General features: G+C 39.5%; 1 protein-coding gene across 5 annotated transcripts in view; it reads left to right on the top strand.

Moving 5' to 3' along the window:
- LOC143300349 (uncharacterized) overlaps positions 1-27,916 on the top strand; it is a 55,942-nt gene that overhangs the window by 8,494 nt on the left and 19,532 nt on the right. For all 5 annotated transcript variants that reach the window (XM_076613956.1, XM_076613957.1, XM_076613953.1 and 2 more), the window contains exon 2: positions 17,544-18,439. In XM_076613956.1, the coding sequence (XP_076470071.1) occupies positions 18,149-18,439 (291 nt within the window). In that variant the 5' untranslated portion in view covers positions 17,544-18,148. The remainder of the gene's footprint in view (positions 1-17,543; positions 18,440-27,916) is intronic.

Below are 27,916 nucleotides of genomic sequence, written 5' to 3'. Positions count from 1 at the left end.
TGTATCCTAGTTTATGTTTTCTTTGTTTATCCTCGTCGCCAAAGTAGAGTTGCTGTTATTTCATACAATAGAATAACAGACTCGATCTTAAGCTGCAATCTGTTTAATGCCTCCTTTCAGTAACGTCAACAATATACGGGTTCTTGAATTGCCCGGGTTACCAATAATACATTTTATTATGTCTGTTTATATCAGGCGTCCCACAAAAAGTGAATCGCTTTCTGACAAGAATTTTCTCAGTGATAGAGAAGCCGAATTCATTGAAAATTTTCACACAGTAACCTTAGGGTGTCATCAACGTGTCTGCAAAATATATAAAAGTTCGGACGCAAATTATGCGAGTATTGCCAAATTCAAAACAGCATATAAAAAAATCCAATATCAGAGGAAAACTCACTTATTTCAGTTTATGCTCAGTGTGGCCTCCATCTTCCTCCACGACTAAATGAAGCCGTTTCTTCCAAGCAGAAATGCTTTTACGTATTTCTTCCACTGATAGCTCCCCCCATGACATAATTATCCTGTCCTTTAACGTCTGCTCAGTCAATTTGTCTCTCACTCTCCGGTAAACCTTCTCCTTCAGAGAGTATCATATGGCATAATCCATTGGGCATTCATCTTTCTTGATGAATTCTGGTGTAGCCTCCTCCAGATGGGCCTGGGTTACCCTACTTGTGTGTGAAGGAGCCCCATCTTGTTGAAACACGTAATTGTTTCTAGGATAAAGACGCCTACAATCCGGGAGAAGATTGTCATCCAATAACTGAATGTAGCTTTCACTGTTAACCTTAGCTCTATCAGTGTCAATAAAATGAATGTTTGTTTTTCCTTTCCAGGATACTCCAACTGAAACCATTATCTTTTTTGAAAATCTAGAAGTCTCATGATAGAGGTGAGACAGCTGAATTTCTCATTTCCGTTTCCCATAAACGCGATCGTTTTGGCGATTTTTAGCTATCTCTAACGTAAAGTCTTTCTCGTCTGTGAAAATGATCCTTTTCACATCAGTGGCCAAGTAGCGGTCATTTAAATTATGGCGGCGGGTTTTTCTTTTCCCCTCTAACATTTTGGTCCCTTCTTGATACCCGTATCCTCTTGAAGGGCTTCAGCTTCAGTTCTTTCGCCATTCTTTGCGCAGAAGACTTGCTCACTTGTAAATCGCTTGCAGCTTCTCTAAGAGATTTGTGGGTCCCTGGGTTCTCCTCCTGGGATTGAATCAGTTCCTCAACACGGTCCTTATTCTCCTCCAAACATGCAGTCTTGGGTCTACCACTGCCAATTGTACCTGATACTGACCCTGTAGTGCGTATTTTAGCAATAAGTCTGTTTACAGTGACATGACTCCACCCCTTGCCTGGAAATTCCTTTACGATCCTTCTTCCACCCCAGTCTTTCTCCTTGAAACAATTTTCAATGGTAACCTTATCACTTTCATTCAACGTCATGGTTGATCCTTCCAAACTGAAACTTTAGACAGAACTGATTTTGGATACAGACGACAATGAAAAAAACAACAGACTTGACACCCACAGAGGCTATTTTTAGACAGGCACTCATGTGGCGGGGACTTGCATCACCTCACTAAATACCAGGCACTCATGTGGCGGGGACTCGCCTCAACTGCACATCATTCTTGAAAACGTCAATGGCACGTTTCTGTTTGTGCTCCCAGGAGCGCTGTTAGTTCAGTGCGTTGTCTATGCGCCGTGCTGTGCTCCACAAGCAGACTCACGCTTACAGTTTTACATAGATATGGCAAAATGACGCAGTTAATGACATTCAGAACTTCCTCAATTTTGTCAAGTTTTGGACTCTCTTCCCCCACTGTTTCTCCAGCACAGGAAACGAAGAATCCTCCACGCGTCGTTTGGAAAAGGTAGTTTGAAACAATGCCCGTTTTCTTTTGTGCGCTAAGACATCTCATCTCGGACAATGAGAAAAAAAAAAGCAAAAAAAAAAAAAAAAAAAAAAAAGCAGTAATAGCCATTTTAGGCTCCAGCAACCTACGTATCCAGAAATAACACCTGAATTTGTCAAGCACCACTCCTGTCTCTTTGAGATGAGATTCTCGAAATAAACATTCGATGGCTCAAGAATTACCCCAGATGTCACATGAAAGATTGCCATCTCCACAATCGTTCATTCAAAAGTTCCGATATACTGCGTGCACCAGCCAACAACAGCGGCTTACTGTTTCTCACTGTTTTTGTTCCTCACATGATCTTTCCACTGGCGACGGCTCTTCTGACGAGATACCTGACCTCTTGCAGGTTTGTGCCATATTTATAATAGCTCTTCATGGCTGTTCTACGTTTTCGAAGGCAGCATCGACGGATGGGACGCCACGCAGCACGTTTGGAAAGCAGAGAGGAAAAATCACTCCTGCTACTGCTGCGATGTCATGACGTCACACACACTTGCATGCACGCACTCGCACGCACTTGTATTAGAGTTGTGGTCGAGCGCTCAAGACATTCGGATGACGCAGAAGAACGCAGAAGCACATAGAAGGGTTGTCCCTTGCAACGTTCTGCAGAAAAATCAGCTGTGATAGTAAAACAAATGCAGACAAAAGATGTGGGTAGCGCTTCACTGACTGACGACGCCGTCTCCGGAGAGACCAGCCCGAATTTCACACACATGGAAGTATGATGAGAAAAAAATATGGTCCACAATACATACACACGTTGTGCATTGTATTGCATCACTATTGTCACAACATGTTTCTCTGTCTGAAATTCGGGCTGCTCTCCCCAGGGAGAGCGCATCGCAGCAGCAGTGAGAGCGACATCCTTTCTTGGCAGTTTTTCTGCCTGCAGATGTATTTGTTTTCCTATCAAAGTGGAATTTTCTATAGAGTTTTGGCAAGGGCAACCCTTTTCTTACCATGGGTTCTTATAGGTCCACTAAAATGCATGTTGCACACAGGACTTTTGTTTCTCGTCTCATCCGAATGACCGGTGTCCTGACCACCACTCATGGTGGGGGAGAAAATAATGCACTTAGACTCTCTCAGTTCCACTATATACAGAAATGAGTAGGACGTCACAATCATTTTCCTTTGATCACGACTGATTCAAACAGTTGCAACCACTTATTTTTATTTATTTATGTGGGATCTCCAACCTCTTTTTCCCCCACGTATTTCTTTTTTTCTTCTTTTTCCCCATTTTTCTTTCATTTTCCTTTTTTTTGTGGGACCTCCATCCTCATGTTTGTCCCCATGTCTTTCCCTTTCTCCTATCACAGTTTCATATTTACCTTTCATACGCCACTTTCACCCACACACCCTTAACTGATCACCTCCTCAGATTTTTCCTAATGTCTGGGGCAGCAGTTGCCCCTGTGTGTCTTGAGGCGTGCATTTTAAGAGTTCGATGACTGTATACACATCTACCAGGGTTGGGTTTTTGAGATTCCAGTGATCTTCTGTATGCATTCTAAACATTAATCTTGAAGGTCCGCGGTAACGGAGACGTTTTTATCACCTCAAGCACACCGCAACATTTAGCCGTTTTCTCTAGTACTGTGGAAATCCGTGTTCGACAAGTTACTCTTGGAAACTATGACACGGCCCACTCAATTTATTTTTTATGTTCATTATTAATTCAGTATCCACTTTGAAATATCCATATGCAGTAAACACGTCGATGATGTAGTTAGTGTTACTGCATGTGTTCTGTTCATAATTTGTATTTCTTTTCTTTTAATTGCGAACAAGACAAGAAAAAAGTAAGGTCATGCCGTCTTCAAATCCAATCATTTTCAGAATCCAAATCCTCAACGAAATAAACCTGTCATGATCCGGAAATACAGCTTAATCTAGAAGTCTTACAACCCATTATTGGTATCACAGTGAAAATTTCCCCCCGCTATTTTCATTCTAAAATTGGTATTGGCAGACAAAGTAATTCCAGAGGAACTGACAGTGATTAAGCTTACGACGGACACACACACACACACACATACACTCGCGCGCGCGCGCGCGCACACACACACACACACACACACACACACAGAGAACACCGGGTTATAACGTAGACTCACATTGTTTACACAAGTGAGTCAAAAATGGAGACCAGTGTAGACAATCTGACACACACACACACACACACACACACACACACACACACACACACACACACACATACACACAGAGAGAACACCGGGTTATAATGTAGACTCACATTGTTTACACAAGTGAGTCAAAAATGGAGACCAGTGTAGACAATCTGACACACACACACACACACACACACACACACACACACACACATATATATATATATTATATATATATATATATATATATATATATATGTATATATATATATATATATATATATATATATATATATATAGCATCAACAGGCCCAGCAATTACGTAAGCTGCTCACCCTCATGTTTTTATATGCTCATTACAGATTTGATTGTCAGTCCTGAAACGTTCTACTCTATTGGTTTTCGTGTGTCAAACATTGTGGAATTTATGGAAGATTTTTTTTTTAATATCAAACATAGCAGAACATTCAAATCATCTGTGGACAGATGACATCATACGCAACCCGGTGGTATGTTGGAACTGACAGATACATCAAACGAGTTCGCAAGAGATGGTATGATTTGCTAAGTGATGTTCTTGGTTGAAATATGGAGAGCCACAGGGTTCAGTCTCAGACACAGTTTTTTTATACTGTGTGTGCACGGATTTCAGGACTGTCATTCGAAAGTTAAGTGATTCTTACAATTTCTCTGCTGATGATGTTCATGTCCAGAAATTTGTTTTCCCTTAGACTTTCAAACTTGTGCATGTAGTTTGAAAGACTGTGTCAAGGATGTGGATCAGTGGATGTATATTTTTTTCTTACCAAGGCCCCATTCTCTGGAATCAATTTCCTCAGCCTCACCAGCCGCCGTGGCGAAGTGGTTAGCGTCGCGGACTGACGGCTGGGAGGACGCGGGTTCGAATCCCAGCGGAGGTGTGTTTTTCGGCCCGTGGCCGGCTCCTACACAGAGTTGAGTGTGTTGTGGGCTTAAATGGGTAGACTGGGACCACACAGTCGATTGTCATCCACTTCAAGGATGCGTCTTTGGGTGTGTTGCTCTAATTACCTGACCAACACTACAAGTGTCTGTATCTCTCGGGCCTGGTTAACACCGGGATATCATTATGACAGAAGCGTAGAGTACAGCCTTGTCACGTAGTCCCAAACCAGAATGGACCTCCACAGCAAAACTTTCATTGTCATCGTCATCCTTCTCCTCCATCATCATCGATATAAACAAAACAGCCTTTCATGCCCTGCTCTCATGGTGACCTCAATTTCGATACCCCTCCACTTCTGTGCTTGGGGTGAGTCCTGTCAATGTCTTCAGTGTTGGCAGATTCATGGGGGGCTATTGTGTGAAGGACGTGGTAGCCGTCTCCACTCTGGGAGGGACGCTCACTCAGTCTGGCTCCGCGACTAAGCCATTGTCGTTAGTAGGGGGGCTTAGTAGGTGGTGTCCTGAGTACGTTGAATCAGAACAGTCACCACTGAACACCACTGAAGTGACTCAGAAGCAGTGCAGGGTCTCTTCTGGTGTGTGGCCTCTTGGCGACCTAACATCGATGGTTCCCTGCGGACTGCCGACGCTGGAACTGTGACGGACGAACCCGTGTGTGGCCGTGTATGGGGGAATCTAAATGAGGGCGTGGGAGTAATGCCACTGAAATGGAGCAGATGGTGGGGCAGCAAAAAAACAACAACAAAAACAACAACAACAACAACAACAAAAAACCCAAACAAAAACAAAACAAAACAAAAAAACAAACAAACAACAACAACAAAAAACAAACAAAGAAAAAAAACCCACTTCCTCAGCCTCTCCGTCACTCATCTTCGCTGCAGTCTTTCAAATCCAGTCTGAAGACTCTCCTTTTCCCCTCTGAATATACTAAACCGCTTATCCCTTTCAAGTATCGTGAACTAAAAATGACTATCAGTGAGTGTTTAGTTTTAAAATGTGTAGGTTACATATTTGATTGTGTACTAGTTATGACCGTGTAATATGACTTATGTGCGTCCGTGCGCGCACTGTGTGTGTGTGTGTGTGTGTGTGTGTGTGTGTGTGTGTGAATGATTTATTAATGTTTTATACCTGGTGTTCAATTTTTCCTTTTTGGAAATTACGTTTCGCTATTTTGAAGTGCCAATGACTTATTTTTAAGATTAGGCATAAATGCCCATAATAATAATAGTAATGAAAATGCTAAAAATAATGCTAATAATAATAATAATAATAATAAGTGAGCGCAAGCTGCAGATGAATGAGGGTAAAACCGAGCTAAGTGCCATTGGCACGAAATCAAAAAGTAAGGTCACCTCTACACCTGTGTCCATTTTTAGCTGTGACAGTGCTTTCTCCCAGTTCGTCAGAAACCTTTGCGTCTGCTTTGATGAAACTCTCTCCATGAATGCATATATCAAATACATGTGCCGCACTCTGTTCTGTCAGTTACTATAGTTTAGTAACATTAGCTTTCCACTGCTGCTGCAAACAAACTACCTGACTACCTGTTTCTTTCATACTGTCCAGATTAGGCTACTGTAACTCTCTCCCAGCTAACAAAGTAAGCCTCAATGCATCACACTTTCAGTTCTTTTCCATCTGTACCAAGGACGCTACGCTGTCTTGACACCTGTCTGCTGAGATTTTCTTGCTTTTTTCCGTGAGACTGGTAAAGATATCTGTCTTTGGCCCCATTGTCTGGAACTCCCAATCTCTGTCCCTCAGAAGATAAAAAAAGAGAAAAGAGAAAAAAAAAAGAGAAACTTTATCGTTTTGTCTTTTTAAAAATAAGAAAAAAAATCATAAAGGAACGTAAAGACGTTCCTCACAACTATACCGATAAGTTGTCTGAATTTTAGTTAAATGTTTTCAAGAATACCCATTAAGTTTCCTGAAATAAAGATAACTTGTTTTGTCTTAGATCTAGCACAAACTGGCACAACGTTTCAAAAACGTTTCGTTTACGGTGAATATATATATATAAACTGCATTAACGTATGCCGTTTACACATCGTCTAACTGCGGTGATTCAGTGGTTGATAAGAAAGAAAATAATCCTGCAATAGAAGGTCACCGAAAATCTGTTCTTGCGTGGAGTGTTAATTTGTTACGATCTATTGAAAACGAAAAACTGTGATATGGGAAGTTATGAACTTTGATCGAGATCAGTATTATGACCGTGAAAAATGGAAACGCCGATCGATGTGTCAGATGATATTTAAAAAAAGGATTGGTATTTCCACAGGCATATAAGAACTGGTATGGTATGACACGTCCTCCCCCACCCCCGTCCCCCACAATGCCCCAGACCGCTGCGTTTTCGGGTTTTCCCGTTTTCGCAGGAGTCACACACACACACACACACACACACACACACACACATATATATATATATATATATGTGTGTGTGTGTGTGTGTGTGTGTGTGTGTGTGTGTGTGTGTGTGTGAGCCATACAGGCTTGCTGTTCGATATTTGGAACCTGCCTCCTGAGATCTTTCAAATGAGATGCAATATGGCAAGATTTTCAGCAAAATATGCCTGTGTTGGCTAATATTGTTTTGGCTTATGATATAATCAAATCATCATAAAACAATTATGCAGAGGCATGTATATTTCTAATTCTTTGATACATAAATGGTGTTAGTAAACATGTTACAACAGAAAGAGTTTATGTTCCAATTAGTTTTAGGTCATAGTACATTTTGTCACAGGCTGCCAACACTAACATGCCACATGATGAACTCTTGCCGATCCAAGCTCAGTATGCCGCAAGACTAATGAGTTTTAAGTCTCTGGGCTGACTTCGTTATCTCTTGCGCACTACGTGCCGACTACCGTCAACGTTGCTGCTGGAATCCCGCTATTTACCATTAATCATTACTGTCTGACCGAAGATGGAATTACAGATGATGGACCCTAATTTATATCCGACCAAAGGTGGAATTACAGATTCACCCCAATATGTATCTGACCAAACAGAAACGCAGACAGATTCATCCTATTCTTTTATGTGACAGAAGATGGAATTAAAGACAGTTTCAACGGGATTTTTATCTGCGGAGGATGAATCGATTACAGTCAGATTCAGTCTAATTTTTACTTGACTAAAATTGAATCCCTGTCAGACTCAGCCTAATTTTTATGACTGAAGGTGGATTCACAGTCAGGTTCACTCTAATGTTTGCTCGACTGTGGTGGAATTATAGTCAGATTCACCCGAAGTTTTGTCTGACACAAGACGGAATGTGATGATCACGGCAGAGTCAGGGCCTGATCAAGTCTGACATGCCCTCCCATTTGCTTTGTGTTCTCGGCATCTCTCTACTGACTGCCATGTTGACGACAGGATATGTCTGTCAGTTTACCGAGCTCACCAAATCGTTTTATTGTGTGTTTGACATGATCCACGTTGTTGTGGATGGTATCAAGATCTGCTTTGCTTTTTATCTATTGTTTACTAAGTATTTTATCTCTTCTTTCCCAGATACCAATCACTTCTGGGAAGCGTACCGTATTACGACAGTTTCGACATTCCTTCCTCCTCTGTCCACTTGTGACCTCCACGTACAGGTCTTATGACCATCACGTGCAGATCATGTCAGTCAGGAAGCTGGATGTATGGATACCTTTTACTGTCAGCTTTTTTTTCCAGTGTGCTCAAACTTAGAAACCAAATCTGTCCGCTGTTCAGTGGTAAATTTGGCATCCACATTGCTCTGATTTCAAAGAACAACACCGTAACACGTCCATTCTTTCTACTCTTTATGAAACCTCTTTATTTATTTACTCCTTTTATTTGCCAAACATTGCATATATTGCTATTAGATTCCACCTGATACAGTCGTTGGTATTTATTTCTGGAAAACCTCAATACAACTCTGATGGAAACACGACCTGTTCGTGACCATGACCTCACCCTGTCTGTGACCATGACATTACTTTATTTGTGACCGTGACCTGGCCCTGTCTGGACTACGACCTCAAGCTGCCTGTGACCATGACCTAACCCTGCCTGTGACGATGACCTCACCCTGCTTGTGAGCATGAGCCCTGTGACCATGACCTCACCCTACCTGTGACCATGACCTCGCCCTACCTGTGACCATGACCTCGCCCTGCCTGTCACCATGACTTAGCCCTGCCTCTGACCTTGATCTCACCTTACCTGACACCCAGACTCACGTCATGGACCACAGGGAACACATTAAGGACTAATGTACAGGGGTCTGCAATGCTCACAGGGACTGTATGCAAGGACACGTGTCATCGTGCGATAATTAAAAAAATAGAACCGTGGTTAAAATGTTAATCTCATTATATTGATTATCACTATGCTATTCAATGCAAAACTACATGCTGTGCAGAGTGTAGAAGTGGCTATCTCCAGAAAAAAACCCAAAGACAACCACCAATAATTCTTATCAAAAAAGGATTTTCTCACGAGAATCAGTATTTCAAGCGCACACAGCATTGTACGTTATGAGATGCGTTCCTTCATTTATTTGATTAGATATGTTCCTGGAAAAAGCCCAGAACTTAAAATCCCTTTCAAACAAGTTCTGTTTTAGGACATATGAAAAAATCTTTTTTCTTTTTTTACATACAATCAGTCATAAATTGAGAAAGAGAGGATGAGGGAGAAAAAGAAAGACAGACAGACAGAAAGAGGGATGAACTTGAACTCAAACTTGAACTCGAACGTTTTGCCCGTGTCAAGGGGTGGGTTGGGGGTCGGGGAGTGGGAAGTAGGGTATTAGTATTATTGTTGCTTACAGTCCAGCAGACTGCACAGGGTCATACCAGGACTGCCCACAGTCCAGCAGACTGCACAGGGTCATACCAGGACTGCCCACAGTCCAGCAGACTGCACAGGGTCATTCCAGGACTGCCCACAGTCCAGCAGACTGCACAGGGTCATACCAGGACTGCCCACAGTCCAGCAGACTGCACAGGGTCATACCAGGACTGCCCACAGTCCAGCAGACTGCACAGGGTCATTCCAGGACTGCCCACAGTCCAGCAGACTGCACAGGGTCATACCAGGACTGCCCACAGTCCAGCAGACTGCACAGGGTCATACCAGGACTGCCCACAGTCCAGCAGACAGGGTCATTCCAGGACTGCCCACAGTCCAGCAGACTGCACAGGGTCATTCCAGGACTGCCCACAGTCCAGCAGACTGCACAGGGTCATACCAGGACTGCCCAACTACACAAAGGTCCAGCCGTATTAAGCACAGATCTGTCACATACACAAAAAAGATCAGCCTAAAAAACACACTTCATGACACAGAATCCTAACGATGTTGCTCTTTCTTTATATGGCAGATACGATCAGGCCGTGCTGAGGACGTCAACCATTCCACTTCATCTAGTATCCCTAGATTACTATATATAAAATAGAAGAAAAGAAAAAGCAATACTTCAAACCATACAAAAAGGCCGTATAGGCAAATAACACTGCAAAATGGACAGTTAGTGCCCATGTCAGTGATTACTGTTTCACTACCCAATCGCCAGTGCAAAACAGCACAGATAGTACTTCATAAACTGCGGAAAGAGAAAATTAGGTGTCAAGGCTTGCTTGAAAAGAGAAAGGGGAATGGACTGGGGAGGCAGAAAAAAAGAGACAAAGAGAGTAATAGAAAAGAGAAAATTTCTAGCACAGACTTTCCAGGCGGGGATGCTACCTGTACTGAAAGACTCCCGGCATCCCCACGGGGGAGGGAAGTAGGGGGTACAGCGATAGTTATCTAGACAGGGTGAAACAAGTCATCGCCGTGAAACATGCATGTTTGCTTGAACCCAAAAGAGGGCTTTAACGATTCATGGCATTTACTGATCAATTCATTCACATCGGAATCAACATTTGTTTTATACATGATTCCAAATTTGCAGTGGGAACAATACACTTTTAAACAACTATCATGCCAAACACGCACACACACACACACACACACACACACACACACACACACACACACACACACCAGTGCATGTGAAGAAACATAAATGTAAAAAATAATGTGTGTTCAAGCTTTTTGCGTTAATAACTTTCTGAGAGCAAACGCTTTTGACATGAATAAAGCGACTGCCAAAATCAATCTTGATTCGTAAAGAAGCGAAGTCAATTTTAACGCACTTGGACACAATAAGTATTTTTCTGGAATGTACAATTCACGCAGGGATTTATACTGGGCACACACCAATATGAAATACAGTTCAGATTCTTCTTATACAGGACAAAATGGACAATTAACATTTTTTTCTCTTCTTTGAGTATTCCAAATGATGGGGTTTCAGCTGGGACACACCAAGTCTTATTTCTGTTAAATGTTTTCTTAAAACAGGATTTCTGACTGTATTTATGTATTTGGAAATGTCATGCAGTTGCCTGAACGAGGAATATAACTGAAATTTTTCTTTTGACAAAAGTGTGGAATTTTAAGTCTTGCAAATGGTAGTCAACCAGTCTCTGTTTAAAGATAGATACAAAGGCTTTAGCATATTCTGCACCTTAATTTTCCCAAACAAAACCGAAGCCATATCTCTACAATGTATACATACATTCGTTACGCAGTTTTTTTCTACCCTTGGCAAAGGGCACAAAACATTTTGCAGGATTATTTAGGGATACTTTATTTTACCTTTACAGGTAATTTTTGCCAATATCCAGTACACTTTATAAAGGTTTGAATGTACAAGGGGTATCTTCCAGTTTCGGAGTGCACGAGTGCACTCTGTGTCTGTATGTGACATTCAGTAAGCGTTTAAAAATGCCTAGCAGGTGCACTATTTCTGTAACAGTGTGATTAGCTACCGGGCCCCAAACTTGTGAGCCGTGTGTAAAAATGGGATGAATCTGTGCATCGAACAATTTTGAAGAAAGGTTTTTGACTATTCTCTCCATGCGACCATAGAAATTCTAAAATAGCAAGAAACACCCCTTTTAGCTTTCAAATCCATGTCTTCTAGACAGTATGAAAAAGTAAATACCGTGGGGAAAATATTACACCAAGGTATTTGTATTCCTTTACCATTTCTAACTCAACAACCACCGTCGAACCACTTTTCTCTGGCAACAATATCCCCTCCCTCCCCCTATCTCGCCCCCATTTCCAAATATCACTACATTAGTTTTATCACAGTTTACTCTAAGTTTGAGTATGTCAACAGTGTTTCTCAAAATGTTCAGCTGGCGCTTAAGACCTGTAACAGAGATAAGGGCAACATCATCTGCAAATAGCATGAGGTCAGATGACAGGGCTATTCCATGTTTGCCAGACTGTAACATCATTTGCAAGCTCGTTGTTAAGTAAAGAAAATAAAATTGGACTGCAATTATCTCCTTGTTTTAACCCACGAGGGCATATAAATGTATCCGTAATATCATTTTTTGCTCGAACTCCAGCTTTGACTGTTTGATACACACTCTGAATAGCTTTATACACCTTTCCATGAATACCATTTTTTGCCTAGAACTAACCATAGATAGTTTTTGTCCGCCGAATCAAATGCTTTTTTTTTTTAAATCAATGAATGCTACATACAATTTTTGTCCAGAAGAAAGCTGCATTTGCACAAGAGATAATAGTGTAAATATAATTATGGTCGCCTGTGTCATAATTCTTCCTGAATCCTGCTTGAGATTCATTTAGTAAGTTGTTTTCTTCCACCCATTTTGTCAGAAGTTGATTTAGTACAAGCGTGTATAATTCACTGCTTATGTAGCGAAATACCTCCATGACTGAGGAAGAGAAAGATAAATAAAGGCAGACAGTCGAAGATGGAGATAAACGTTAAAAGTATCGTCCATTGTTGATGCAATGCCCCTTTGTAGTATTCTGATTATTATAATTTATTGACGTTTTACTTTTTCTGCGCCCATCGCTCGCTTGCGCTAGCCAAGCAAATTGTTAACTTTTTTGACACTTTTATTCTATGGTGTCAGTTTCTTTTTAAATAACTGTTATTTGTCTTTGTGTGATTATTACTCACTTTTCTATCTCGGCATTTACTTCTCCAAAATGGATGAATATTGTTTGTTTCCTTTTGTTCAGCTAAGTGATATTAGTATACATATTTTTCATTTTTATGTCTGTTTATCAGAAGAACATGTTATGGGTGGAAATCACGATTACACTTTGGAAGAAAGGGGTACGATATATACAGACCAAAAATAATTCTCAATGCGTAACCTTAAGATATCATCTCTAAACTGTCAGGGGTTGGGAAATTTTCAGAAAAGGAAAGACGTCTTACAGTATTTAAGACAAAAGCAATATTCGGTATACTTTTTACAAGACACACATTTTACTAAGAAGATGGACAGACAGATCAGGGCAGAATGGGGTTATGAATGTGTTTTTTCGTAGAATAATTCTAGATCACGAGGGGTAGCTATTTTGTTAAATAATAACTTTGAGTTTCATATACAAAAAACGATTATAGACATCCAGGGCAATTATATATTTCTGATATTAAAAACATTCAACATGGAAGTCTTTTTGGTCAATGTGTATGGACCTAACAGAGACGACCCTGTATTTTTTGAAGAAATTCATACTAAGATTGAAGAACAAGCTATTGATAATGTGATAATAGGAGGTGATTGGAATTTAGTTATGAATCCTAGCTTAGACTATTAAAACTATAAGCATGTAAACAATATGGCAGCACAAGAAACAGTAATAAAGATGATGGATGACTTACAGTTAGTCGACATATGGAGAGAATTAAATAATGAAGTTCTAAGATACACCTGGAGAAGACCAACCCCCTTGCAACAAAGATTTCTTTTTATTGTCTGATAATTTGATCACCAATGTTAAGGATGCAGATATCACCTATGGTTACAGAAGTGACCATTCCTTAATTACAGTCGATCTACAATTCAACACAGAACCCAGAAGAAAAACATTTTGGAAATTTAATTCATCTTTGCTTAGGGACAATGAATATGTAGAGTTAGTGAAAGAAACAATAGAAAAAGTAAAGGACCAATATGCAGTGCTACCGTATTCAAGAGAAAACTTAGACAAGATACCTAATAATGAAATTCAGTTAACCTTAAGCGACCAACTCTATCTGGATGTATTATTAATGGAAATAAGAACTAAAACAATATCTTTTGGTATAAGAAAGAAAAGACAGCTTATAGAAAAAGAGGAAACACTAGAAAAAGAAATACAGCGAATCGATAAAGAAATAGACACACATAGTTTAGCTAGAGAATTGCAGGAGAAAAAAGAAGAACTAGTACAACTACGAAAAATAAAATTGGAAGGGATCGCATTAAGGTCAAAAGCAAGGTGGGCATCTCAGGGTGAAAAGGTGACTAAATACTTTCGTAATCTAGAAAAAAGACGTTTTGTAAGTAAACAAATGTTGAAATTGATTACACCTCAAGGTAATATTCTGTCGGAAACAGACGAGATGTTAGAGGTGACGAGACTTTATTATGAAGACCTATACAGAGAACAGGAAGTAAATGACATAGACATTAGCAGTTACGTTAAAAGTTTGCCCAGTCTGGATGAACTGGAATCAGAGCAACTAGAAGGGCTCATAACTAAACAGGAAACTACAGAAACACTAAGAAGAATGCAAAACGATAAGAGTCCAGGCACAGATGGAATGACTGTAAACTTCTATAAATTTTTCTGGAAGGACATAGGGGACTTTGTGGTTAGATCACTGAATGAAGGTTTTAAAAATGGAGAACTGTCACAAAAAGAAGGGATAATTATATGTTTACCAAAGGGAGGTAAACCAAGAGAATATTTACAGAACTGGAGACCTATTTCGTTACTAAATGTCGCTTATAAGATAGGATCTGCATGCATAGCTAATAGAATCAAGAAAGTTCTACCAAAGTTAATACACGAAGATCAGACAGGTTTTATTCCAGGTAGATATATTGGTGATAACATAAGAACCCTGTATGACATTATGCATTACTTAGAAACTGAAGATCGTCCAGGTTTGTTAGTATCAATAGATTTCGAAAAAGCATTCGATTCATTAAATTTGTCATATATGAACACAGTATTAAAAGCCTATGGATTTGGTTTAGATTTATGTAAATGGATTCACACCTTTTACAAGGATATAAAATCATATGTCATTGTGAACGGTAAAGTATCCAAAGGCTTGAAAATACAAAGAGGATGCCGCCAGGGAGATCCAGTCTCACCCTACCTGTTTGTATTATGCTCAGAAATCCTGGCGTGCAAGATTAGGGAAGATGAAGATATTAAAGGTATAAATCTCTTAGATACCATATTTAAAATTAGTCAGTTTGCTGATGATACGACATTCACATTAGAAGGAGATAAAGAATCGTATGAAAAGTTGTTTGAAACACTAGAGGGATTTGAAGAATTTTCAGGGCTAAAAATTAACTATGATAAAACATTGAATGTCTGGTTAGGGACAATGAAGAACTCAAAACACCGGTATTTACTAGAAAAGAAAATGAAATGGAACCCCCCAAAATATAAACTTTTAGGCATCTGGTTCACCGAAGATTTATCAAAAATAACGGAAGTGAATACAGGAGATAAATTGATAGAAGCTAAGAAGCTTTTCAAGATTTGGTCAAAACGTATATGTACACCCCTCGGTAGAATTGCTATTTTAAAATCACTTATACTTTCAAAACTCATTTACTTATGGATTCTTCTCCCCAATCCCCCGGACAAAGAGATAAATCAACTGCAGAAACTGTGCTATGACTTTATATGGGATGATAAAACAGATAAGATTAAAAGAAAATATACAGTACATAATGTGGGAAATGGAGGTTTGGGTATTCCAAATATACGAAAGTACATAGAGGCTTTAAAAATATCATGGGTTAGGAAACTACACACAGGAACAGCAAAGTGGAAAAAAATACTCTTAGTCAAATCCCCAGAAATCAACACCCTGGACCTGTATGGACCAAGAAAATTTGTAAACGTTGAATGTAATAGATTCTGGAAAGATGTATATTGGGCATATGTGAATTTTACAAAACATGTTAGGCTAAAAGAAGCACAAGAGGCACTTGCAGAACCACTATTTCATAACGATAAATTTAAAGTCGGTAATAAGACAGTTTATTTTTTTTTAAAACTGGACAAGTAAAGGTATTTTCCTGGTTAGAGATATTGTAGATGAAAGCGGGTGCTTCCTTAGTCATAAAGATTTCACAGAAAAATATGTTAAAGTTAATTATTTACTGTATATGGGATTTATACGCTCCATTAAAAGTTACTTAAGCACAAACAATATTACTATCACAGATAAAACATGCAATAAAGAACCAAAAGCACTACAGATAATAGCTAAGGTGAAGAAAGGATTTAAAACATATTATGATATATTACTTGAACCGATTTTTATATATAATATAAATTTTTTTATAAAGTGGGAGCAAAAACTAGATATTGCAATAAATTGGGATACGACTTTGAAAAAAGTGAAAAACATAAAGGAAGTAAAATTGAAATGGTTCCAGATTAGAATATGTCATGGTATATTGGTTACAAACAAAATACTTAAAAAGATGGGAATAACAAATAGCGACATGTGTAATTTCTGTAAAAATGACATAGACACAATTCAACACTACTTATGGTACTGTACATTTACTCATCTCTTTTGAGGGGACTTAGAAAATGTCTTGAACGAAAAGTGCGAAAATTGTGCAAATGTAAAGTTGAATATAGAGTTAGTATTATTTGGAAATGATGATAATACAAAAACAGATGAAATATTTGACTATATCATTCTAGTGGCGAAACATTTCATCTATAAATGCAGAATAAATAAAATAAAACCATGTATAAAGTACTTCCTTACAGACCTAAGAAACATATACAAAACCGAAAAATATCTACATTCGATGGAAATGATGTCCATAGCATTTTCTAGAAAATGGTACCCATACATAAAAATGATCGAAGGCAACGAGGAGGAGGAGGAATGAAAACCACGAATGTAACGGGTTTTTTTTGTTTTGTTTTTTTAATTATTTTCCTTTCTTTTTCTTTTTTTTCTTCACATTTTTATGCAGTGCATATGACTTTATTGGTGTGGTTTTTTTCTGTATAAAAACAATGTTGTGTTGTTGTTTTCCTGCTTTATAGTTTAAATAATGTATAATAACAAATAATATTATTGATAATTACAAATACAATTTTTGTATGTCCGCCTGTATGTATATATGCATTCATTAAATGTTAAACTTGAATAAAAATGTTTATTAAAAAAAGAAAAAGAAAAAAAGTTGTACTTATTCCATAAATGCTACTGATTACTATGACACAGTTATTATGGAGTGCCAAGTATTGGTTTGATTATTTCCATGTTGTTTAGTTGATTGTGTAATTTATATACAAAATAAAACGGTGGTCGACCCAAGAAAGTCCGGGCAAACTTAAAAAAAAAAAAAAAAAAAAAAAAAAGTATCGTCCATTACCACACTTGCTGTTGTGTGTTTCAGGGGCACACCCCTCTCCCCACCTACCAACCGACCTCCCTGTTTCCCGGCCACACCCGGGAGGACACAGGAACCACGTCGCCTTTCTCTCCGACCCACTGCGCCACATCCACTGCTGGCGTTTCCAGTTCCAACTTTCGGTATTGGAGACTCATGCAAATGTCAAAGTACATGCAGAGTAAAACAAAAACAAAAACAAAAAGAACTTCAACTATCTAGAAAACAGTTAACTGACCTACAAATGCTATACACCAAGCGAATGAAATCCTGATTGTTACAATACCTAAAATGAGAGCCAGTGTGCTCTCTTGTCGTATGTGAACATTTTCTTTGCAAACAGCAGATGTAGAACCTTTTTTTTTAAAACCCGGACAAGTGGGAGAAAAAGAAACAAAACGAAATAGCACACAAACATTTGTGTTTGTTTACACACTCTCATTATTTCACACACACACACACACACACACACACACACACACACACACACACACACGAAACAAACAGAAAATTTGATTTAAAAAATAGGTCCACACGAGTTAAAATATTCACCAGTAAAATAAAGAAAGCAAGGCTGTAGCATCCCCTGCTACCTGGGTCAAGATACAATCATGGGACCAAGTGTTCTCACTTCAGTGATGTGTCTTTGTGCCGCCTTCTGTTCCTTGGCCACCACCACCACCACGGCCATGAACTCTGCAGCTGCAACAGATCCGTCGGCACTCAACCTGTGGGACTACTTGCCCAAGACCTGGTCCAGCCTCTGCTCGGTGGATTATGACAGAGATCCGGACGTTAACGCTACCATTGTTTGTCACGTGACACCGCACCAAAAGACAAGATGGAGACTGGCAGATTTCCGAGAGTCGCTGACATCATTAGTTGCTTCCAAGCACTATGAGGTGAGATCACAGCAGTGGTGAGAACTATCACCGTGCTGCTTTGCTGGCAAAGACATGCTGCAGGTGAAACGACAATAACAATATGGAACTCAACATGAGCTTCCCTTGTATGCTAATCGTTTGGTTTCTACGACGTTGTGGGAGTGTACGTGTGATTCGCCGATATAAATTATGTTCAGCACGGCTGATTAATATATTTGATATATGCATGTCATATCTTAAAAAAACCCCATAAAATCACAACCCTATCATGAAGAACCGAAAGAGGCAAACCGGTGTAACATCCCAAATCGTCCCATCTTTCCGTAGGTCCTCCGGGGGACGCATCGGTGTGCCAAATCGTCCCCCAGGGGACGTCAGTGTGCTAAAATGTCCACCCCCCCCCCCCGCCCCCCCCGGGAGACGTTCTGTGATACCTAACCATTGCTGATCACTAGCTAACAATGTTCACATTGCATTAGTTTGTGACGATTATGAAGTATTTGAACTTTTTGACAAAATTTTACTATGGCTGTTACTGACTACTGCTGACTATCGATAACTACCTGGCCATGCTGACAACTGACAACTCGAAAGTGTTCTTTCACGTTTGCGCAGCATTATGACGGATTTTGACCGCTAACTTGTGATGACTACTGACCACTCTCTAACTGTTCATATTTCGTTTATTTTGTGACGCTTATGTAATATTATGATTTCTTGACAGGATCAGGCCCATTTGTTAACTACAACAGACAATCAGTGACCATTGCTGACCACTGTCGACCATAAATGACCACTACCGAAAAGTTATCAGAATGTGGATATTATGTTGTTTTTTTATGTTTGCGCAATATTAAGATATCTTGACCATGTATGACCATTCCCTGACCAATGCTGAACACTAAAAGCGTGCAGCTTCCGTTAATTTATCATTGCTTTGCATCATGGGTCCATTTTATGCTTTTTTTTGCACTTTTAACTGGTTTTGATCAATGACCACCACTGGCCACTACCCAAAACTGCATTATCATACAACAAAGACGAGCCAGCATGAACATAGACCTAGGGAAAGGTTGACCTGGGGGAACATAGACCTGGGAAATATGCATAGATATCTACCAATTTTGGGGGGATGGCGCGGCCTAATGGCGCACAGACTTGGGGGAGCTTATTAATATAGATATTGGGTAATATTTTCTGTATCCTGTCCATGTGTGTCAAGCTGTCAATGTAACAAAAATGAATTCAGGAAGATCAAGCAACTAGACTGTTCTTCTTTGATATGATTTTGGATTAAGTAAGGAAGATTATGATTGAGAAGGTCACACAGCCTTTTTTCCCCCGTTACAAAACGGATTTTCATATCCAGAAGCGCTTGTCAATGCAGAACAGTTATTTGATCATTCAGATACTTGTTTCCTCTACGTTCCTCTATTGTCCAGTCCAAGGTTTCGTTCAAATCGGTGCATTAGTTCCTGAGATATTGCTTATTTCTGTGTTATTGAATACGGCCGCCTGACCTGTGACCTTTAAGTTTCAAAACCACTATTCACTATTCCTGTCATCTGAAGGTGTTGGATGCTAAAACTGAAAGTAATAAGCTCTAGCCGGTGATGAGATATCTTTAGTTTCAGTTTCAGTAGCTCAAGGAGGCGTCACTGCGTTCGGACAAATCCATATACGCTACACCACATCTGCCAAGCAGATGCCTGACCAGCAGCGTAACCCAACGATATCTTTCGCGAGTGAACACACACACACACACACGCACGCACGCACACACACGAGCACGCCAGCAAAGGCAAAACAAATTTACGGTGGAAGGCGGGTGGAGGAGAGGAGGCCGTGGCGCATTTTTGGACAGGGTGAAAAAGCATGGGGAGGAGGGGGTACGGGGGGGGGGGGGGGGGGGGGGGGGGGGGGGGGGGGAGAACGTCCCAGAATTCCCACCGGGTGACATTTCAGGAAACTGAAACTTCCCCCGGGAGACCAACGGAAATGGGGAGGGGGGATGATTTGGACGTTACACCGGCATTGGGACGTAAAATATTTCGTGTTGGAAGCCATGTTAACACTTGATAGATAAGTGTATCTATGTAACGTGTTTGTTTTTTGTTTTTTCTGAACATGTTTCTTGAACTTCTGATCTTGAAAATCAGTTGCACGTGGATCCGTACTGGTCCTTGTCACACTAAAACTGGCTTCAAAGCATAAGTGTGGGATGCGACTCTGCTGTCAGTTCTTCGAAAGAGACAATGACAATGACAAAGCTTTTAATGTCCATACAGCAATTCGACCCTCTTCGAAAGAGGGCAAGAAAGAACACGCACACTTGTGAACACACCTCAAGTAATTTGCATGATAAGTAACTATGAACACAGACGCGCAAGCACGATATCAAGCAGAAACAAGGTCATTCACGTACGCTCACTCTCGCGCATGGTCGCGAGCGCCAAGTCCCAACCATCCCTGTCCAAACCCACCCCTTCCCCCAAATTGTCACACACACACACCTCACGCACACACCTCACATACCCAACCTTCCTTCTCACCCTCAATCACACACACGCGCACGCACGCGCGCGGACAGAGGATCATCTTGAAATGAATTCCTAGAACATTAAATGCTGTCACAATTAATTTCCATTTTCTTTTTTCTTATTTGCATTGCCTTTTTGATGAATCTCGCTAATTTTTTTTTTTTTAATAACAAATTCATTGTTACATGAAAGAATGTTCGCCACACTGTTTTGATCAGGAACACCGGTGAACGAGTCCAGTTTTGAACAGTTTTTCCTAATGTCACTATAAGTAGTACAATGAAACAAAAAAATGAACTTCATCTTCCAATCCGTCTCCACATGATGGACAATCAACATCTGACAGATTTTCGTTATCAGCTAAGAACCATCCTTTACAACTTTTTAGACCACTAACTAAGACGAAATCTAATAAGGTTATCTCTGTGCCACTTATTTGTGACACATGACAAATACTTTTCTACCTGAAAAACATCTTTGAAAAAAATTAAACCATCTGTATTTCTCATTACTCTCTATCTCCGTATTTCTCATTACTCTCTATCTCCGTATGCCAATTTTACTTTCTACATGAGATAAGTTTGTCTTTGAATTCAGAGATAAAACTGAACTCGCTTCCGATGTCCTGGCTTAGCCATACAATCCCAAAACAATTTTTTGATAAGAGATTTTTAACATTCGATACCCAATTGTAATGGCCACATTCATGTTGAAACATAAGCATTTCGTATGCCTGCTTATACAGTCTGGACATAGGAAACAAAACCAATTTTAGCCAATATCTAATACATTTCACTGATGTTCTGATATGCAGTGGGTATCTTCCAGTTTCACCATAAAGTTGCTTGTTGAATGCATGCAGGGGGACATTTAAAAATCCTTTCATGGCAAATGTATGAATGAATTCAATTTGTTTACATTCTTCTCTTCCATACCCCACACTTCAGCTGCATATGTCAAAATGGGTTCAATTTGTGAATCGAATAGTTTCCAAAACATGCTCTGATCTATAGCTCCAAGTTTTCTAAGATATTTCATTATTTCTATAACATCTTTCCTCCTTTTTCTGCAGGTCTCAGACAAAGTAGCACCGATACTCATTCTTGTTGTTAAGACCATTCATAAATGTTGATAGGAGTTTGTTACTTTAACATCTCCCTCCCCATAGAACCGCCTTGTTTATTTCAGTTCCCAGGATGGTATGGTTGAGAATGACGGTTTAACAGCAATATTATTTTTACATCAACTTCTGAAGCGATGACGATATCTTCAGTAAATGTATTGACAGGCTTTAGGGACTGGATTGTTCTGGCCCTTTTTGCAAAATCTTTGTCTGAATTTCAGTGTATACAGATGGTTCGGGTCTTGATGGTGACAGAGCGGGAGCAGCTTTTGTAATTCCGGAATTGAACAGTGAAAAATGTACCACCTTGACAAACATCTATCTTTTCTGCTGAGCTCGTTGCCATACTTATGGCTTTGATTTACATTCTAGATTTTCATGAAAAGGATAGTCAAATCCTATTTGGCGTGGATTCATCTGCAAATCAAAAATCACGCCTTGAGATGATCACAGAAATAAAACACATTGTACATCAACTATCGATCAAGGGCATCCATGTAACTTTCATTTGGGTGCCTTCTCACTGTGGAATTTTTGCAAATGAGAGGGCAGATGAGGCTGCCAGAAAGGCAGCGCGAAACAGAGAAGGCTCAATCCTCCTCAGGATCCCACTAGATTCACAAAAGTGTTACAGGTGTATAGAAAAAGTGTCAAGTGATCGACATAAACATAGGCTAAAAGATTTAGACTGCCAATATTACTGTCACTGTATGAAGACAGTTACAGCAAGCAACCCCAAGTCTTTCGTAAATGATTTATCTGTCTCCCAGTCAAGACCAGTTAGAAGTTTAATTCATCGATTCCGTTTGAATGCCCTTCGAACTAAATTTTGCAAAAATATACAGTGTCAGTGTGGAAAAGAAGTCAATATCTACCACATACTTGTCGAGTGTAAAAAAAACACACAAAAAAAACAAACAAGACAACTGTTCTTTCAATAACTAGCCGACCAGTTTCCAACAAACACATATTTGTCCTTAGGAGATGATTTGAATTGAATAATTATTCTTCCAAAAAATTTTAATGTTTGTTTCAAAGTCCAGTTAGTATCTGTCTTTGACTGATCACGTTTTTGTTATTATAAGCATCCTTTTTACTGTTATATGGATGCTTAACTCACTGTTATAATTCATTTTATAAGTCTCTGTTAGTCAGTCCAGTCCTTCGTCGCTTTTCGTTTTCCACGACTCACAACAGTCGTCACACAACCTCTTCTCTTATACCCCCCTCGCCTAATCTCCTATGCGCACATACACACTTTTTTCACCTGTCTAATATCACTAAACAGTGAAAAGACGTTAAACTAAAGAAAGAACCGCCTTTCCCTGCTAGACAGGTACCCCCCGCCCCCTTTCTAGATACCACTATATGTCTTTTCAAGGTTAACTGTCAAGGACAGTCTGTCTGATTCCATTTTTAAACAGTTCAGTTGATGTTGTAGTCCAACAACCGAATCAGACATTAGAATAACATCATTGGCGAATAAAAACAAGAATCTTTCTACAGTGCCAGGGACAAGTTGGATACCGTGCTTTCCTGATCTGGACAGATCAATAGCCAATTCACTTATAAAAATTTAAAAAAAAGGAAAACAACGGAGAGCTTAGTAAATTGTTTAACTCCCCGTGGGCAGTCAAAATAATCAGAATAGCAACATCTATCACGTACGCATGCTAATACATTATCTTAAATACCTCTTTGCGCGTATTAGAGTTTGCCTTTAACACCGTGTTTCTTCAAAATCGCCCAAAGTATATTTCTATTCACTGAGTCACAGGCCTTTCTGAAATCAATTAAAGCTAAATATAATTTGGAGTTTTTAGCTAGGAACTTACTAACAACTGCATACAATGTAAACATATGATCTGTTGTACTGTACCCTGCTCTGAAACCTGCTTGCTTTTCGATTATTGTTTGCTTGTCTGGGCTATGCCTCGATACTTCGAAAGAGAGAGAGAGAGAGAGAGAGAGAGAGAGAGAGAGAGAAGACAAGACAAATGGTTTATTGTACATCGGCCCAGGCCATTACACAAACACATGGGGAGATGCGCGGGGGCAGGGTCTGGTGCGGTCGGGGGTGGGGTCGGAGGGGTACAACCTGGATAAACATATCAACAGCAAGACCATTGTTATAATATGAATTCGCGTGGTGGAAAATATTCAAGGGTTGACATACTTCTTTAACGATCACACACACACACACACACACACACACACACACACACACACACACACACACACACACACACACACACACACACACACATGATGATGATGATATAAATAGCAATAATAATAACAACAATCATCATAATAAAACGTGTTTATAATGTACGTTTGACATTTTCTTAACATTTTAACATCATGTTTGCAGTGTCGTTATAATCACATTTACCAATATCAACAATTAAAACATATAGAAGGTATGATGTCAGTAATCATCATCGAGATCTTTTTTTGATAACATGAAATGTATATTGAGACAGATTACGCCTATGTGGGTCACAGTCTGCTTGGAGCAATATGCAAATGGGAAGTTTCTTTGAATCTTTTAGAAATTTTATTCTTAGATCTGCATACGCTGGGTATTCAAACAGAAAATGGAATTCATCTTGCTTGAACTTCTCTGTGCTATTTTTTGGCAACTGCTACTAAACATTTCTCTGGTTGTAACATAATTTTGAAGGAATGGAACCAAGAATACTTCATATCATCTTCATCTTCGAATGCCAGCTTTGATTATAACAAGACACGAACTGATCTTTAGAATCCGATATAAACCCCTTTTCACCCTTGCCTCGCTGCCTAAGCCATGTAACACCAGTTCCGTTTTTAGTAAGAAATAGCGTGTTACCTAAATGAACCTGATTGAGTAACACACCATATGCCTGTCTGTGTAGTATACTTGTTTGTTTTTTGTTTGTTTGTTTGTTTGTTTGTTTGTTTTTGTTGTTTTGTTTTTCTCAAGGCCTGACTAAGCGCGTTGGGTTACGCTGCTGGTCAGGCATCTGCTTGGCAGATGTGGTGTAGCGTATATCGTTTTGTCCGAACGCAGTGACGCCTCCTTGAGCTACTGAAACTGAAACTGAAACTGTGGGGAACTGAGTCAGCTTTAACCAGCACTTGATGCATTTCACAAAGGCGCGAATATACAGAGGATATCCTTTAGAGTCGTCGTATGCCATCATGTTAGATGGGTGCTATCGAACATTCATAAATCTCTTTGTGGCTAAGGTGTGTACTTTTTCCATCTCAAAATTTTCTTCAAAGCCTCCATACTTCTGCCGTGTAAGTTAGTATAGGCTATATTAGTGTGTATCGAACAACTTCCAAAATAAACATGGGTCAGTTGCCTTCAATTTCTTCATTTATCAATCATCATTTCTCCCTTTTTTCCCCTTTCTACACATTTCTGATCATCCCGTTTTCAAGATCAACGTAGTGCATTTATAACTCTCACTTCCACATTACATATATAATCATTTTTCCCAATCAGATAAATGATTTCCACGAAGAAAACATCTCACTTCCACATTACAATATAATCATTTTTCCCAATCAGATAAATGATTTCCACGAGGAAAACCTCTCACTTCCACATTACAATATAATCATTTTCCCAATCAGATAAATGATTTCCACGAAGAAAACCTCTCACTTCCACATTACAATATAATCATTTTCCCAATCAGATAAATGATTTCCACGAAGAAAACCTCTGCTTCGTTTTTCCATACATAAAACTCATTCTGGAAGTCAACCGCAGTCCCGCAGAGCAAAATCACATCATTGGCAAACATTAACATCAATATTTCAACAGCACCTGGGACTAATATATTTTCGAAGCCAACCTTTTCCTGACATTCCAACGTTGATTTTTTATTGATAAGTAATAAATGTCCGCCCCCAAAAATGAATAAAATGAATATCAGTCTTTTGATGTCATTTCGCTTTGCCAGCCGTGCAATCTTTGGTTAGACTCCTTCAGAAAATTATGTACGTTCTCTACCTGGATTTTCCCATACATACCCAATCCCATATTTTTGTATAATGTGAAATAAACAAAAGTAACCCTTTTTTTTCTTGAAGTGAAGGGAGTAACATACTATATGCTTTAAAGAGAAACGCTCGTCTAACATTTTTGTTAATTTTAGCCAGTGTTTCATACATCTCGTATATGTCTGGATATAAAGTGGACACCTTTCATTTTCTCCACAAACAAGAATACTTGGTGTTTTTACTCTTACATTCAACATACGCGTCAAGACTTATAAATGTACTCTTTCAGTTGCTGTATCATCTGCAATCAATCCCCAAACTTCAGCGCCGTAAGTTACATATATGTTGCATCTGACAATCAATCCCCAAACTTCAGCGCCGTAAGTTACATATATGTTCCATCTGACAATCAATCCCCAAACTTCAGCGCCGTAAATTACGTGTATGTTGCATCTTCAGCGCCGTAAGTTACATATGTTGCATCTGACAATCATCCCAAACTTCAGCGCCGTAAGTTACATATATGTTCCATCTGACAATCAATCCCCAAACTTCAGCGCCGTAAGTTACATATATGTTGCATCTGACAATCAATCCCCAAACTTCAGCGCCGTAAGTTACATATATGTTGCATCTGACAATCAATCCCCAAACTTCAGCGCCGTAAGTTACATATATGTTCCATCTGACAATCACAACTACCCCCAGTCCCCCACCCCCAACACAAAAAAAAAGAAAAGAAAAACACACACCAAAACACAAACCCTCCAAAACAGTTTGTGACATTTCTCACCAAGAGACCACATCAGTTTTAGAATGCAGATACCTCCTTTCTTGGCTTTGGCAACTCTGTCTTCTAAAGAATACGAATGAGATTAGAACACCAAGATATTAATGACAGTTTACAATTTCTATTTTCTTATTACCATAAAACAGTTATTTGTTTGCTGCAATAAAAAACTCCTTTGCGTTGGACAAGTTTTATCGAAGTTAACTACGAGACCCATCCTATAAACAGTTCCTTTCAAAATATTCAGATGGCGCTGTAAACTAATAATAGAAAAGGAAAGAACTGCATTATCAGCGAACAGCTGTAAAAATATTTCGATAAGATTTGGACTTAGGACAATACCATGTTTAGCATTACGAATAATATCTTTTGTAAGTGCATTTATGAAAAGGGGAGACAAAATTGGACTGTCAGATCGTACACAGAAAGTGTGTGTAAATGGTAGATACTCTAGAGTATCTGCCTTGAAATATGGTGTCCCACAGGGGTCCATCCTAAGTCCTGTTCTTTTCGTGCTGTATGCGGCTCCTGTGTCGGATGTCATCAGTCATCATGCGATGTCGCATGAGAGCTTTGCTGATGACACACAACTTTATCAGTCGGCTTCCATAGCTGAATTTGTTGCACTGGTGACTCAAACACAGGAGTGCACTGCTGGCCTAAAGGACTGGATGACTCTCAACAAGCTGCAACTAAATGATGATAAGACTGAATTGATGATAACCTGTCCAAAGAAGTTTCGTCAACATCCTTCTTTTCCTGACTCTGTTCTGATCAATAGCACACCTGTTTCACTTTCTCCCTCTGTTCGCAGTCTTGGTGTAATCCTAGACCAGTCTCTTTCCTTCCAACAGCACATTTCGAATATCTGTAAAGTTGCCTATTTGGAACTGCGTATAATCAGTTCTATCCGCCACTATCTCTCAACCGATGCAACCAAGACACTTGTATGCTCTCTGGTTCTCTCAAGATTAGATTACTGCAACTCTCTTTTGGCCGGCCTTCCCAAATATCTGTTAGACAGACTCCAACGAATTCAGAAT

Source organism: Babylonia areolata, chromosome 26 (genome assembly GCF_041734735.1).
Source record: "Babylonia areolata isolate BAREFJ2019XMU chromosome 26, ASM4173473v1, whole genome shotgun sequence".
Classification (NCBI taxonomy): Eukaryota; Metazoa; Mollusca; class Gastropoda; order Neogastropoda; family Buccinidae; genus Babylonia; species Babylonia areolata.
The sequence above is the reverse complement of the archived record's forward strand: the minus strand, read 5'-3'. Positions and strand labels throughout refer to the sequence as shown.